The 17,108-nt window shown below is 42.1% G+C and overlaps 1 protein-coding gene across 7 annotated transcripts in view; it reads right to left on the bottom strand.

Annotated features, from left to right (window-relative positions):
- The window catches only part of Kiaa1549l (KIAA1549 like), a 254,772-nt gene that overhangs the window by 39,018 nt on the left and 198,646 nt on the right, over positions 1-17,108 (bottom strand). For all 7 annotated transcript variants that reach the window (XM_063227749.1, XM_063227751.1, XM_063227750.1 and 4 more), the window contains 3 exons: positions 15,706-15,887; positions 12,080-12,297; positions 4,913-5,042 (listed from right to left, as the gene is read on the bottom strand). In XM_063227749.1, the coding sequence (XP_063083819.1) occupies positions 4,913-5,042; positions 12,080-12,297; positions 15,706-15,887 (530 nt within the window). The remainder of the gene's footprint in view (positions 1-4,912; positions 5,043-12,079; positions 12,298-15,705; positions 15,888-17,108) is intronic.

Below are 17,108 nucleotides of genomic sequence, written 5' to 3'. Positions count from 1 at the left end.
TGTGAACAGAGGATCTGGGGCAGGGCTTAGCCTTCTGCTGCTTTCATCACTGCTGCTGAAAGTCAAGTTGTGCAGGGCTCTCATTCTTGCATCATTCTGTCTTTTCTCTTTCTCTTCATCTCCCTTCCTTCTTTCCTTCTTTTCTTCCACCATCTATTTGTTTTGAAACAGGGTCTTGCTATGGTAGTCATTTGGCCTTGAATTTACTACATAGCCCAGGCTGGCCTCAAACTTGTGATCCTCTCTCCTCACGAGAGATCGTGCGAAGATTACAGGTGTGTGCAACCACACCTAACTAGCTGTTTTCTTAATCATGGCAGTTCCAGGGCAGCCTGCTCCCCACCTTCCTGCTTGGGACAGAGGCAGCAGCCCCTCCCGGATCAGCCCTGCAGAGCTATTCTGGGAGTCTTTCCTGGATGCTCCTCCAGCCCTCTGATGATTTTATGAGCACATAATTTTTCCTAGTCATGTTTTTTGTCTGTTTAAAGTAGTTTGATATTTTCTGTTTTCTGCGGCTGAATATTGCTTATTACCCCTTTTTGTAGGTTTATATGTACCTTTAAGTCATTAAATCATTTTATTTTTGATGATATTTCAAAACATTCCCAAAGCATGCCTTTGGAATGAGCGAGCCAATGGTCTTGACACCGATTCTCCTAAGGTACATCAACAGATCATCTGTTCTTCTGAACATTCACTAGCATCACTGAACCATCACTAGCACCTCAAAAAAACAAAGATAGGAGCTCTAAAAATCAGACTGGCTGGAAATGTGCATTTTAATATTCAGGGAAGGATTTGATTATTCCTTGCCCTTTGCAAGCAAAGCCTGCTGTATTGTGCGCACACTGGACAACTGGATTGATATGGGGAAAATCACTACCTGAGAATCATAGCTGGGGCATTTTCTTTCCTTTTATTCCCAGCTTCATTATTTTCCATACGACCTTCATTCAGAAATGAATAAAACAGAGATTTTTTTTACTTTCACATATTAGGCTGAGATTTTTCTTTTCTACCTGCCTTATACATCAGACAAAGTAATTTTATTTTCTTTATTAAGTTGATTGGTACATTTTAGGTATACACAATGATCATCTTCATTTCAGGGAATTTGTACCTATACATGAACTAACTTGATTCTTTTTCTTCCTATTCCACTGTCCCGCTTCAACCCTGTCCCTTCCTTCTTTACAAAAACTTTGTTCCCATTTTTTCCTTTTTTCCTCATTTTTTTCTTTTCCATTCCTTCCTTTCCTCCTCCTGTCTCCCTACTTACCCTTCCCATTGGAACACTGTTTTCCTGTTTCACAATATTTATTATACTTATTTACACTTTCAGTCTCTCACACCAGAGAAATAATGTGGCATTTACATACGTGCAGACAAAGTAATTTTAGTGCAAAAGTTTAATAACATAGTCTGGTCTCTCAGGAGTGATCAGTTTGGGACAATTTTTAAAATAATGCAAGGAGTACTTGTAGAATATTACTACTAAGTGGGCCATACTTACTGGCAGGGATGTGCTGGCTGGTGGGATGACCGAGAGGTTGAGAATTTTTGCTGCAAAATCCAGAGACCCTGAACCCCTTGGAGCCAAGAGTTTGCAGGCTAGAACACCCCTTGCTATATGGAAACACTTGAAACAATCTAGGCTGCGATCCATGCAGGGACTAAGATTTGCCTAGGAAGCACAGGTTTATTGTTTTTACATGCAGCCTTTTCTTCTGGGACTCTTAAAGTCAATTTTTGATAAATTGAAAATTAAATCAATCTCCCAGTGCTTTATTTTCTACTGATCCCAAAAGACCAGGTATTCTGCCCTGGTTTTGAGATCTCCAGACCCTGTACAAAGAATGACATATTTCCAGTGGCATCACCAGTTCACTGCCAGGCTCATGGATTCTTTTGCCAAGAGCACCTTGGCATTTTTGGAAAATGGAATCAGAAATTGAATGCACTGTTTTGAACTATGACTCAGTTCTTTTTTATACTTTATTTGCTGTTTCATTTTTTGCTGGTAGGAGTTATCCATGTAGGAATCTTTCCAAGACCTGGCATCTGGCCTCTTCTAGAAGTTCGGCAATATAAGACATATATTACATTATGAGAGAGTAGACAGACAGTGAGGGGGAGGACCATAAAATCTATACTGCATGGTGGTCAACTAGATGAGCTCTGGAATTGGCAGACAAGTCACAGAACTATTCTGAACCACAGTTTCCTTTTCCATGCATAATGACAGCATCTCCCCAACTGGAATCCATTCAAATTCAATAAGGTTATACCCATAAAAAGAGTAAAAGGGGGCTTGGTCCATAGTGTACTGTTCGCAGATGTTAAGTACTTTTCATATGACTAGTAGAAAAAGCATAATAGAGATACAGGTAAGTAGTATCGTATTTCTTTTCTAGAAAAAGTCTTGCCATGTTGCCTGTGTTGTTCAAGGCTGGCCCCAGACTCATGACTTTCCTGCCTCAAAATCCTGAGTAGCTGGGGCTACAGATACATGTCACAGTGTCCAGAGGGGCATCATGTTCTTACATTTTTTTAAAGTGTATGTTTGCAGTACACGATAGTGATGCTTGTTTTGGGGAATTGGTACCTGTATATAACATCCTGGCCATTTCTGATCCTTTATTCCCCTTTGTTTACTCCTTTCTTAACCCTGATCCTTCATTCATCTTTGGGGGTGGTGGTGGTAGTGGTGCTGGGAATGGAACCCAGGGACTCACATGTATTAGGTAAGTGTTCTACCACTGAGCCACAGCCCACAGCCCAGCAGCAGTGTCATTTTCACAACCAACGTTTCAACTGTTGAAACTGCCCTCTGGATGGTCACTTTCTCTGAAGCAAGTTTCTATTTATGGATTTTAGAGCACGTATGCCTCTCAAATAAATACAGTTTTGAAAGATCTGTTAGAATAAAGAGGGCCCCCGGAAAGTAATCTTTATTTGGAATATTTACAAATATCTGTAAGGGTGAACAATGTCCTCTTAAAAATTCTCATTGTTTTAGGTATTTTACTAACACAACATCCCAAAGGTGCTAGGTGGGTGCTACAAATCATATCACTTGGTTGAAAGGATGTGCAGTGTTCTCCTTTTGATAATATTATTACAGGGACTTCTGCCCCATCTCCCCATAATTCTGAAAGTATCCATGCCTAGACTTCCACAAGAAACCTATTGTTTTAGACACTTTCTTGTCACTGGACACAACACTCGACACCCCAGAGGAAATGCTGACTTGGCTCATGGTTTTTAGAGGATTCGCAGTCAGCTAGCTCCAAGGCAGGAAGGTCAGGGGGGAAGGGTCTGGTAGAGGAAAGTTGCTCATGTCATGGTGGCCAGGAAGCAGAAAGCAAAGGCAACACAGAGGTGGGAGATAATACCCCTGCAAACCACACCCCCAGTGACCCACCTCTGGTCAGAATCCACACATTCAGCTTGGAGCCCCTTAGTGGGTTAGTCCACTGATAGGTACAGCACCCCTAAAGACAATCACTTTCTAAAAGCCACATAACTGAACACATAAACCTTTCAGAGAATACTATAGATCTAAAGCATAACATTTATTATCATTCTTGAGATAAATTGCAAATTATCATATTTTAGCTACATGAGTGGGAAAAAGAATGTCCTTAACTAAGCAAGCATCTAGGAAGAATGTTCCCTCTTGGTAGGAGGCTTAATCGGAAACTTAAAAGTTATGCTGAGTTTAATTACATATTGATGATAAAATCAATGAATAAGTTTGGTAGAAGAAATATTTCTTGTGAGGAGAAAAGTTGTCTGCTCGAATATTGTAACCTATTGGGAGATAAAATATGCGCTAAGTATTTGGAATTTTATACAATTAATCTATCAAACTTTTATGAAATAGAAAAGAAAGAAACAAAAGATAAAGAGTATCACTATCAACACAAACATCAGGTTTAAATGTTAGAAGTCAGCAGAGATTCAAGTTAGGCAGAATATCTTTGTTTTTCATTGGAGCCATTAAAGAATCTCATTTTAAGATTTTGTGGCAAATAGTGGCCAATTATTAGGGGAAAATATTCCTTTCATCAAGCAAGTATGATAAACTTAAGAAATCTACTGTCATTTTCCAATACAGTCTCTCAAATGATAAAAGTTTCTCCAGATATATTTGAATTATACTTTTTGCTACAGAAAAATTTTCATTTGCAATTAAAGAAACATCTTAGGGGAACAAAAAGAAATATTTTTCATAAAACCTAAGAGTATATCAAGACCGTCTGAAATTGTGGGGCAGGGAGTAATGTTACTGAACACCTCAGTCCAGAGTAATTCACATGAGCTCCTGGATGCAAACCCAAGTGTAGGATGCATACAGCTTCACAGGATGCAATTCCTCATCTGGAGAAGCCTGAAGGGGTCAGGAGGATTTTGCAGCTTGGACACATCACTAAACACTAGCAGTGTGCTTTGTCATGCAAAATCATCAGCTCGCTCTGTTGGACATCTCATTGTTTTCATGGCATTTTGAGGAGTTATGAAATCAGGAACAAGTCCAAATTTTTATCACTATAAATTAAAAGAAGCCTGTGCGCCAGTGAATCCTAACCCATTTGCATGGTTCTTAATGAATTTCTAAAGACAGAAGGAATAAAATTTAGTACATTTAGAACCGCTACTGGTTTTAGGTCAGTAATATTTGCAAAAGCAGTGCAATTTAGAAATCATGATCCTTTCCAGCACAGTGGGTTCCTCTGACACATTCCAAGTTGTATTAGTTTGCAAAAGAGGCAGTGAAAAATAGCGTTTTAGTGCATTTTCAATTTCCATAAACATAGTAAACGGCCACATTAAGGGGTGCTCTGTCTGTCTTTCTTATTTTCAGGGGAAAGCAGAGCTCGTGTTCACCCCCAGCCCACCAGAGACTTACGTCGTATCCGCTGTTCCGGATTCCACGCCGGGGTCGCTCCCTAGTGACCAGAAGGTCCATCTCAGTTTCTCCTGGACTGGGGCTGTTCAGAGACTGTCGGCTTCGGTAGACAGAGTTCTTCATCTGTTGCCTGAAGAAAATTCAACAACTGTTATGATACAGCAAATGCCCTGACAGATGGAATTCTCCACTGATCCAAAGCTACAGTCAACCAATGAAGGGTTTTGCATTTGCCACACAAATTGTCACAATTGATAGGATTTGCTCCCTGGCCTTAAGGTACAGTTGTGGTGTTTTTTTGTTTTGTTTTGTTTTTTGGGTTTTTTTTTTTTTTTTTCTCCAGATGCTGCAACCATGTGGCTGAATTATCAGTGCCCTTTTATATGAAAACTAGGTAACTACCATCCATTCCAACACTGCAAGCTCATCTAAAATTCTGCTGATGGCAAGGCCAGGGGTTCTCCCTTGACCCTTACAGACAACTAAGGCTGGCAGAACACACTTGCCTTCGTTGTCTTTGTTGACTCAGCAGCCTCTTGCTCCTTTGAATCCTTCTGATTTCAGGTGCAGGACACTATAACGTATTAATAAATACTGCAGCTAGCCAGTTGCTTAATACTGTGATCCTAGGTAGATTTTGTTTCTACAGTTCCCTTCTGAACTAAGAACCCATAAACCTAGAGGCAGTTTGGAGCCTGCCACAGTTTGGATCTGAAATGTCCCCAAAAGCTCATGTGTTGAAAGCTTAGACACTAGCACAACAGTGATCAGAGGTAGGGCCTTTGGAGGGTGACTGGAGCGTCTAACATCATAATTCATTGTTTCCTTGGTTATTGAAAAGTTGTGGAAAGTTAGGAGATAGGGTCTAGTAGTAGAAGGAAGTAGGTCCTTGGGGCTCCTGAAGGCTAGATCTTATCCTTCATTCATTCTCTGCCTCTAGCTGTCTCTCCCTCTCTCTCTCTCCCCCCATTTCTGGCCATCATGAAGTGAGCAGCTTTGCCTTCCCAGTGTTCTCCACCATGATGTTTAGCCTTGCCTCAGGCCTACAGTGAAAAGGCCAAGCAATTATAACTGGAAACCTCTGATCCCATGAGCTAAAATAAACCTTTCCTTCCTAAGTTGATTTATCTCAAGCACTTTGTCATTCTGCAGGAAAGCTAAATAATATAGAGCCCAGTCGTCCATTCATACATTCTTTTTTTACTGAGGTCCTACTGTATACTAGGCACTGTGAAATAAGACAAGCACCCCTGGTCCCAACTTTCCCAGAGTTTGCATCCTACTGAGGGAGACATAGTGTGATAATTTCAGAACATGCTATTAAGAGAAATAAGGAGCTATGACAGAGGAAAACTAGGATGGGGCCAACTTCAGATAAGATGGTCAGGTAAGCTTCTCTGGGGATAAGCCAAATCTTAAATGGAGCCAGCCCCATGTCAATGTGGGCAGAATATTTTAGATCTAGTATTTTAGCACCTTCAGAGGCTCTAGTCAGCTACTTTTAGAAAATCCATTCACTGGTCACCACTGTCTTGTTCCCACTTGTCATTAGAGGAGTCTATCTGAAGAGAAGAAAGAAGTTAGCAACATACAGGGGATGATGGTTATGCTTTTCTTCCACAAGAGCAACTTTTATAAATAGGAGGGACAGTTGGCTTTCATGAGCATGAAAAAAAGACACAAGTTTCCTCTCATCTTTCTGTAAATAACTTGCATTTCAAGACCACATACCTTCAGAGAATTCCCCTAGTATCAGATCATATGTCTTGGTTCTAAGATTGTAGCTATTCATGCCCCAAAGGTGAAGTGATTACACCATTTATCCCCAGGGACTATGTGGAATACCAGAAAACTATCGGGCATACACACTTTTTCAAGAACACACAGTAAATTTGTCAGAGCATTACAGACACACACGGTTTAGGACAGATATTAGAATTCCAAGGCAAAGCAATACTCTTGCAATTAGCTTTGGGGATGAAACAGATATTGTGAAATTCACTCCTTTACCTTGAGGAGTTCACACCTATTTTGAGAGCATCTGTTGTCAGTATCTTCCTGGTATCCATGACAACGTGCTATGGATAGGAGCAGCAGGATGTTGTTTGGAGGGACATTTCCTCTAGGTATAGCCAACTGACTTAGCTTTGACCAATCACAGCATCTTGTGATGATGGCCGTATGATTGGTCAGTATTGAGCATGAGTTGGCCCAATGAGACTGAGTCTCAGGTTTTTTTTCTGGGGCAATAAGAAAGAGACACTTTCTTGGCACTGAGATGTCTAAGAAGACAGGGACGAGCCAGGGGTTGCTGGCAGCCAGTTGACCACCATGAAATTAGAACCTTCCAATGGGACTAGACAGAGTAAAGAGAGAACAAGAGAAAATAAAGGAGCCATTGAATGACCCTGCCCACATTCACCTGCACTAAAGCATTGACCTTTCAATAATGGTCAATAACATATTTCTCTTTTATTTACCTAGTTTGTGCTGGATTTCCATCATGTGCCACCAAATGACTCCTAATTAATAACAATGTGATATTGTGAATTGTTCTCTCTAGTTACCTGCAATTAAAGGCTTCCTTCAGGGAAGGCAGCCAACCTCAGTGAGCTTGTAACTCAGACTTCAGCAGACCCAAAGAATTCTCATCCTTGACCCAATTACAAATACTTTTTTGAAAAAAGAAGACTTCATAACTGTCTTGAGATTTCTCCTTAGCCCATTTAGAAAAGATTTACTAAACGGGCGGTAGACGAGTAACCATTTAGAATTGGTTACATATAGTGGGGGTAGGCTGTCCTCAGCTTCCAGGCCCTGGGTGATGCTGGCAGCCCAGAGTGAGAGCCCTGTGAGATCCTCAGAAGGAGGTGGCTGAGGTGTACATTCTGGATTGGCTAGATTCTGGATTGGTTTGCATGTGAAAAATGTTTTCTGGTAGGTCCATCATTACCTACCATCATTACCTTCCCACCATTACCATAGGAATTGGGTCACTTTGGAATGGGCAGCCAGCAACATCCCAGCTGTCAAAGCATCAAGTGCAAAAGCTAGAAAATGTTGGCATTTCAGTAGGTGATTCTCTAAGTATTAGAAATATAATGAAGTCATAAGCCCTTTCAAGAACAATGAATATGGGTTAGAGCTTAGACACCAGGTTTTCAACCAATCTAATCTTCCCTCAGAGACAATGTTGCATTATGATACATGGCTTAAAGAATGTTATTTAACATGGATCTCAACTGACCAGACCATCTGGGTGCCTGGTGTACAAACAACCCTCTAGAAATAAATCAGGCTCTCAGGCAAAGAAATTGCTTATTTAAATCAAATGTATTTCCATTATGTGTATTCATTTCTTGTTGGTATTTTGCTGTATTTTCATAAAGTGATATATTTTAGAACAAGTAAACTTGAGGATAGTTTTTTTAGCTCTGAAAATACTGCTTGGTGGATAATGAAATATTTTACTTGGATTTTTAAGAGCTTTTTAATCTCAGGTTAGTTGAAGAAAGCAGTTTGCACATTGTGCTCTGTGGAACCCCATGGTTCCACAGAGACAGCCTGGGGCCACCGAATAGGAAGAAGCCCCCACTTTGCATCACAGCAACTGTGTCTTTAGAGGTTACTGCCTTAGGATGGTTCCCTAGATATACTAGTTGCGATGATTTGCGTGCAAATAGAGAATCTGGAAAGTGGTACCAGAAAGCACTATCTGTGAAGTGGGGAAATAAGAGAGAAATGGTAATGGGGTGAAATACGAGCAGATGAGTGTTTTGGATTCCTGGGGCTCAAACTCAAAGTGTGGGAGAGTTGTTTTAAAATATGGGCTTAATTATCGCTCAGGTCTGACAAGGCAACAGATTAGGCGCTGACTGCTGCTGAGAACATGTTTTGTTATACTCAGGAGCTCAAGAGGAAGGGACAGGTTGAACCCAGGAGGAAGTACCCGGGTCTGCCAGGAGGGGACGAAATGAAGAGGAATCACAGTTCACTGTGGTTTCCAAGGAAGCAATGGGTGGTGCAGGGCAAGGGACATATATGATGGGGGTAGGCTGTCTGCTGCTTGGCTCAGGGTGATTCTGGCAGATCGATGACAGCCCACAGTGATGGGCCCATGCAAGCCTCAGAAGGAGGTGGCTGAGGTGTACGTTCTGGACTGGTTGGTTGGTTGACTGGTTTGTGTGTGAAAAGTGTGTTTTCTGGTAGATCCTTTCCATCACTACCATAGGAATTGGGTCACACTGGGATGGGCAACCAGCAACACCCCAGATGTCAAAGCATCAAATGCAGAAACTAGAAAGTGTAGACATTCCAACCATGTAGCTCACACCCCAGAGTCCCCCCAGCAGGGGGATTTATCCATCATTTCCCATCTGTCATTAGCTAAGGGTACTGCGGAGCACATTAGTGACCTGGTTGATAGCTGCTGAAAAACAGCCCTCATGTGGGAGCCACAGAGGCTTGTAGACAGCGGGCTGCTGCTGGCCTGACCAGGTATGGTGACCAGGTACGGTGAGAACTGAGATAGTACCTGTCTCCGGTAGATTGTGTACTTTGTGGCTCAGGTAAGAGTTTATAACATAAAATGAGATGTTTCTCTGATTTTAGGAAACAAGCTATGAATGTTATCTTAAAAGATTCGATGGTGAGCCAACATCTAGAATCTAAACTTTGTGTCACTTTATTTAACTTTGGTCGGAAGGTAAAATTCTGGCTACTGGCGCTCCTTCTGGATGGAAGAATCATCCCTTCTCTGTGCCCTGCTGTGGCAGAATCTCTGGAGGGTTGTGCTGTGAACAGCAATTAACAGGTAGCTCTCACCTGACAAGAGATTAAACAGCAGGCAGCTATGGTGTCAACAACAGTCTGTGTCAGGAATAACACCTCCGAGCTTGCTGGGGCCTCCTCCAAGCTGATCTGAGGGAGAGTCTGCTTCTGTCTTCTGACTGTCTCTCTCCCCAACCCCACCTCTCACTGATGCACTCTCTCCATTCCTATTCCCCAGCTCAGTCAGTCTGTGGCTACCCATCTTTTCCCCTTAACTAATCAAATTTTAAAAATATATTTCGGGAGCTTCACTGAATCATTTTTTTCCAATGGAGATATGCTGAGCATCAACCATACATATAGCAGCAGCAGCAGCAGCAGCAGCAGGAAAAGCCACCAAAGAACCTTCAGCATGTGGCCTGGAGCTCACAGAAAATGGCTGCTTTCATTTTGGGTTCGTTTTCTTTTTAGAAAAGGCCATCACCAAAAATTGTACTTACTGGTCCAGTAATACCCAAGCTAAGCTTCCCATATAAATATATATCATGGTTCATTCATTTTCCTCAAGTATCAGCAGGAGACTCAGGGAAATAGCAACCAGCTCAGTGTATAAAGACCACTGAAACAGAGTCCAAAAGTGCAAAGTAAAATCTAAAGTTGACACCAGTCTCTCTTTTAAAATCCATCCTTTTCCTCTCTTTTCCCACTGCTGCTAACATGGTGACACATGCATTGTAAAGCCCAGTCATGGTGTGATTTTATGTCTCACACCAACCCAGTCTAATGGGAAGCATGGTAAATTAAGCCCTAGTTTAGAATTTCCTCTTTTCTTTACTGAAAATAAATTACATTGATTCGATTCATGAAAGTTAGTCCCACCTCCCTACTTGATCTTGTGGCTTTGACTCAAGCCTGTCACAGAATCATTTTTGCTTTGCATAAATACCCATTCAGGTCAGGAACTGTGCCATCACTCTCTCCCGTGTGTGAGGCCACTCTGCTCAGCTGGCAGCAAAGCCTGGAAGGCACAGCTCTGGCTGGAGTGTTCCTCCCCTTCAAAACTCATGTGGACATTTAGCTGTCGCTTTGGCAGTATGACGAGTGGCACATTTAGAAGGTGACAGGGCCACAAGATTCTGTCCTCATGAGCCACATTAATGCCAGTGTTAGGCTGGGCCTCCACTTGTCCCTTTCTGTCTTACACTATGTGACAATGAAGGAAGAAAGCCCTTACAGGATGCTGGTACCTTGATTGTAGCCTTCCAGTCTCTAGGATTGTGAAAAATTAATTTCTGTTCATTATAAATGACCCAGTTTCAGGTGTTCTGTGATAGCAGCACAGAACAGGCTGAGACAGACACCAATTCAAATCACCTCGCTGAGCAATGTCTGAAAGACCAGGCCACCCGCCCCTCCCACATCCATCAGGCCTGTGAGTGGGGTTTTCTCACTCTCATCAGATCAACAGGAACAGTAATCAGACTATCTAATCTTCATAAATATTGAAGGAATCGAAGGAATGAATGAGAAAAGGCACACATTGACGAGTCAGTGTGTGGTTCCTCTTGACTGGTGCCTGACACACAGCAGGGGACAAGGAATGCTGAACAGCAAAGCAAAATGGATGAATGAATGAGATGATCTGGCCCACAGGGCTGAGCAGCAGCATGGTGAATACCTCCCGAGGATGAATGCAAAGCTGAGGTGTGAAATTTGCTTTTCTATGCAAGAGCCACCAACATAACTGAAAAATACAATGTCCCTTGATCTAGAAGTTGCATGAATAGGTAAAGTGATAATTATATCTTCACCCAGCTCTGAAACAGCAACTGGCTTGAAAACATTATTAAACTAAAGGACAATTATGGTTGTTTGCCCTAGTATTTTTAAAATAGCTTCAATTTTAGTCTCCTCTAGGTTCATTATGGAGTACTTGCCCGCATGGACCAGGGGGGCCCAGATCCATGGCCCACAAAGATCCCAATTCCTCTAGATGGAGGAACCAAGTCTACAAGGTGGCTCTATCTGCCACCATCCCACCCATGCTACAATGACCTAAAGAGAATCCCTCGAGTCTGTCTTGCTAAGTGAAATAAATCAGACACAGAAAGTTAACCAAGGCATGTTTTCTCCTGTATGAGAAACCTGAAGCCAAAAAGTGAGCAAAGTAAAAGAGATGTGCTAGGAAACAGGAAGATAGACTTTGTGGAGATGGGAAGGGGACGTGGAGATGGGGGAGATGGAGGAAAGGAAAGGGAAGGGGAAGTAACGAGGATCAAGACGGAATTCGTATATGCACCAATTCTCCATGATGAATATATTCATTACGCATCTCTAGCATACTAATAAAATTATAAATTTATTTGAGGAAAAAAAGGAATCCCATAGATTCTGCACCTGTTTTTAGACTCAGCATACGGAGCACACAGTTCTGAGTCTGCGTCCAAAACGTGCTCCATTTCCTTTGGGGCTTTTTCGTACACCTTTTTCCTTTCGGTCAGGCCCTTGTTTGTCTCCACTGCAGGGAAGTCGTAATATCCCTTCCTCTTGGCTTTGAGGCGCAGCTTGTTCCGATAGTGCTCGATGTCTGACTTCTGCTTCAAGGCTTTGTTCACCTGAGGAGAGAGACTATCTCAAGCAGGGACTTGACCCAGCATGGCCACAGCTGGGAGACTTTCACCAGAAGGTCACAGCTCCTGGAAAGGCCGCCCAAGGCTTCTACTCTGGTTCCCTGAACCAACCAGACCCACGCATGGAGCCCCAAACAATGTGAGGTTGGGCACTCTCTAAGTCACCCGAGTCCTTCTGTCAAGACCTTTTCCCGAGTCTGCCCGACACTGTTCTGGTTTAGATCTGACTCTGGGCTCTTTGCTTTCCAGAATTTGCCTTAATTCTGCCTATACCTTTTCGGGTCCTTGGGGTAAGGGGCTCTGACCTGACAGCCCAGCAAGTTGTTGGTACCCTGAGTCCAGAGCCAGTCCCTGGGGCCTAGAACTTCCCCTGACCATTTAGCAGAGGCTCAGCCGGATGAGACAGCCCTGAAGTGGGTGAGTTGGAATGGATGGGTGGGAAGGCAGAACAAACATTCTGTTCCCAAGGCCTTGCCATGTGACCAGCCTGCATGTGAAAACACATTTCTGTAAATCCATGTCTGTTTGAAAAGAGAAATTATTTTAAAGCTCTGTATAACTATGAATGCCAACCAGGTTCTGCTCTATGGGCAAAACCCATAGTGTGGTCTTTCAGAAAGAAACATGGCTAATGTCCCTCCGACCTGTGAAAGATGTAAGAGATGGCCATGCTTCATAAATAAATGAAGATGTCACTCCTCCATTTCTGAACTTTCTATGTTGTGATTATGTTTTCTTTAAAATAATTTCCTATAATTCATAAAAGGGAAGTTTGTGGCTTAGGGGTTATGCTTTTTCTTTTAGGCCAGCTACCATTAAGAAAAGAAGAAAGAAAATTATAGAGCAATCTGGATCAAGCTCCACTAGGCCACAAATTATAGTGAACAGTTCAGGGCTCTCTTCCAATCCAAATGGCAGCAAAGTCCCTTCCTCTCACTGCCCAAATGTAGCAAGAATCCATTTCTGGACAAAGAAAATGCTCATCTGTTCTCCTTCTGTGACAGGGTGATGAGTCTGGGAAGAAAAAGGGGGTGAGGAGTCAAATCTGCCCCAGATTTGGAGTCTATCTTGATGATATTCTTGTCCTTAAGCTGTGACAGAGAATCCAGCCATGGCAGTCATGACTGGGTCCACAACCAGGCAGTAGGTCCTCAGCAAGATCAAACCTCATTGATTTAACATGACAGGCTTGCTTGTCTGGTGGCAGAAAGATTCAGTGGCTGTGACTGGTTTTAGGAAGACATTCAGGCAAATGATAGAGCCATGGGGAATAAGGTACACACAAGGACTGATCAAAAAATACGGTGTGCTTTAATAAAAATTTATTATCATAAGAGACACAATGCCATTTATCCCCCTGTGAGTATTCCTCTCACTCCAAACACTTGGCACTTTCTAACCGAGTTCTGGAAGTCGTCTTCTGTGAGTGTCTTTATGAGGTGCAATAAAAAATAGGTTGACTGCTGCTGCCTGGTGCCATCCAGCAGAAAGGCAGGCTCATAAAAGCATTATGCTGTGTCCTCAGCCACCTTATTCACCAGCTGTATAGTGCTGTGTGACTGCTGGCTCTTCCCCCAATCAAAATGTAATGACCATGAAATGTAAACATTTAAAATCGATCAGGGGACATCAAGGCAGCCACAAAACAGCAACTAAAGACACTCATGAAAGGGGACTTCCAGAACAGCTTCAGAAAATGATGAGAACAACAAGGAGAGTATGTTTGAAGTGGGGGCAGTGTACTGAGGGGAAATAATGGCAATGTGTCTTTTACTGTAGTAAATTTTTAGAATTTAAGTATTCATTGTATATTCTGACCATACCTCATATGAATCCACCCTTCTTGTTGACCAACTGATAGTAAGAAAAAGTGCTTACTATATGTTGGACGTAATTCCGCATGCCTTACGGGTACCAACTGATTAGGGCCTCAGAGCAGTTCCATTTTACAGTGGAGATGCTGAAGCTTGGAGGAGTCAACTAACCCAGCTAAGGTCAGACAGACACTAAGTACAGGACCTGGGATTCAAACCCTGGCAGCCTGGATTCAGATGCTTTTTAAGCACGCTGCTGTTGAAGAGAGGAAGGAGCACTGGATGGGGAGTCAGGGCACCTGAATATGATGCCTGCCACAGTGACCTTCAGTGTGACTTTGAGCAAGCCACGTGACCCCCTCAGGCTTTAGGATTTTTGTCTAAAAACTGAGGACATGGAAACAGCAGTGCTCCATAAATCTAAAATAAGCTGTGGTGAACCTCAGCCTATCTATAGGTAAGCTCAGTCTTTCTGCCCTGAGACACTTCCTGAGCTAGGTTCATGAGCGTTTTTATAAATGTCCTGGATGGTCGACCATTACCATGTGCAGTTACACACCCAGCTGCACAGGGTTGTGGTTCGTTCCTTGAGGTGTGATGGGAAGAAGAGTTTAAAACTTTGGAAATTTCTTCTTGAAGGAAAAAATGGCAGGGTACATATAAATGTAATGAATAACCAATCTAGTGTCTTATCACCAGAGCAAAGTGTAACAGTGTGTTTGAGTCAGTGTGTGTGTGTGTGTGTGTGTGTGTGTGTACATGTATAACTTAAATTTTCACAAGTAGGTTCTACAAGCATATTCTTAAAGATTCATAAACATTTTTAGCCCCTTGGCTATTCTGCTACAGAAAATGGAGCAACAGTAGACAATTTCCACCCGATTTCTTGTCCTCCAGAATTTCTCATCAACTACCTATTATCTATCAACACTTACTATCTGCCAAGAATTATGCCTTATCTCTCATATTATCTATGAAGTCTGGTTTTCTTTGATAAAATCACCACTCTCTGACATATGTTACAGAGTTTGCTTGTTTGTTTGTTTTACTCAGGAAAGTTGATTAACATTGTGACATCCATTGGTATCCTTATAAAAGCAGTTAGCCCAAAGGAATAAATGTCATTTCAAAGGTGATAGTGGGCCCTATCCCTGCCCAAGTGATGATAAATTCTTGACCTCCCACTCAATTCACACCCCTCCCAAAACCTCAACATCTCTAATGGAAGATTAATATGTGTGCTAAATAAAAGTGAAAGGGTTATATATGTGTGTCTGTGTGTGTGTCGGGGGGGTGTATGCATGTTGGGGGGCATAAAGTTTCTGATGTTTCTTTTCATAATCACAGAGCTTTAAAGGTTCTCTCTGGATTTTCACTGATGGTAGAAAATGGTCTGAAAACCCCTTAACAGACTTGTTTTGGTGACTTGTATCTTAAGTCACTCCCATGAAGTCTCTTATGTGCAAAGGTAAAAATGATCTTTAGAGCCGCAGTACCCAGCACGCTGAGGGGCTGTGCCCTAACTTGAATCCCCCAGACCTGGCTGAACTTGCCGTACCGGGTCACACAGGTTGCTCACCTCACCATTGAGCACCGCTGAGGAGTCCTGGCTCCTGTCTGAGATGGGCTGCACCATGGGCAGGGCGGTGGGTTTGATCGCGATGAGCTGCACAGATCCAGAAGATGTGTCGAAGGGATCTGCTGTCACTTTGCCAGAGCTGTCAAACAGAACGGCACCTTCCTCTTCGTCACTGCCGGGCACTAGAGCACAACACAAACCCATCAGTTTTACGATGTAGGGGAGAATAGATATAAGGCTCGCGGCCCCTGAAGGACATTCCTTTACTCAAAATAACCGCAGAGACAACAGCATCTGGTCCTGTGCCAAGCGCTCCCTGCTGCTCGGGTTTTTCTTTTAAATTTAAGATCTATACTATTTATCCTGCCATTATGTAATCAGTGGATAGAAAAAAGCTTTAAAGATATGAAATTAAGCATCAAAACCCACCCCCAATCTGTGACAACACTGAAAAAAATTAAAAAGTATATTTGACCTCTATGTTTTTAGAAATGAGAATGGTGAACTGGCCAAACCCTGGCACTGTTCTTAAAATCCAATTACTACCAGACCGATGGCATTCAGCGCAGTCCATGCCACTAAAGCCATCAAGTTTTGCATGAAGTTAAATGTGGTCACTTTTCCTTTTTTTTTTTTTTCTTTTTGAAGGCAGCTTCTCCAATGATTTGGGCTTTGGTTACTTTCATTTGTCTAAAACAAAAGAAAGCTATGAAATAACTTACCAGAGAAACTAATGTGAAGCTATGGATGAGTCCCCTAATTAAACGCTGATTTCACCCACGCTTTATTAAATTAATTCTCCTGTCGAACAGATCACTCTGCTGTGATAGACAGCTAAAAAAACACCAGTCAGCTTCCCGCTTTCATAACTGAGCACACAAATGTTCCAGGGCCACTGGTATCTCGCCGATTTATTTGTTCTTAAACCACAGTCCCGTGAAATAACTATAGGAATGATAGTGTCTTGAGCATGGCTTGGCAAGAGATAAATTAAGCTTGCTCAAATAACTAACCCAGTAGACAATTTAGAAGCACAATAGGTATTATATATAAAATATGAATGCAATGGAAGTATATTTATCATTCCTCCTGTCTGCTCAAGAGATTGGGATGTTGTTTAATTATTGAAAAACACATAGTTTATATCATTTTGCCACTTACCATAATCCTAGAAAATCTATCAATTAGCCAAGTATATTGTTATTTTACAATGTGGCTAAGACCCCGTGGAGTCAAACAATAGGTTTTAATCAGATTTTTTTTAAGTTCTAGGTACAATAACAATCTCTATTCAGACATGTTACTGGACACATATATAATTTTAGAGGGTAGTTTTGCTGGGCAACTCATAACTGTCATTCTCTCCCACCTAGACAACTACAATAAAAGTCAACTATAGTAAC

Source organism: Cavia porcellus, unplaced genomic scaffold, assembly GCF_034190915.1.
Source record: "Cavia porcellus strain 051 isolate PalLab524CR breed Dunkin Hartley unplaced genomic scaffold, mCavPor4.1 scaffold_17, whole genome shotgun sequence".
Classification (NCBI taxonomy): Eukaryota; Metazoa; Chordata; class Mammalia; order Rodentia; family Caviidae; genus Cavia; species Cavia porcellus.
Note: the sequence above shows the minus strand (reverse complement) of the source record. Positions and strands in the feature narration are given on the sequence as shown.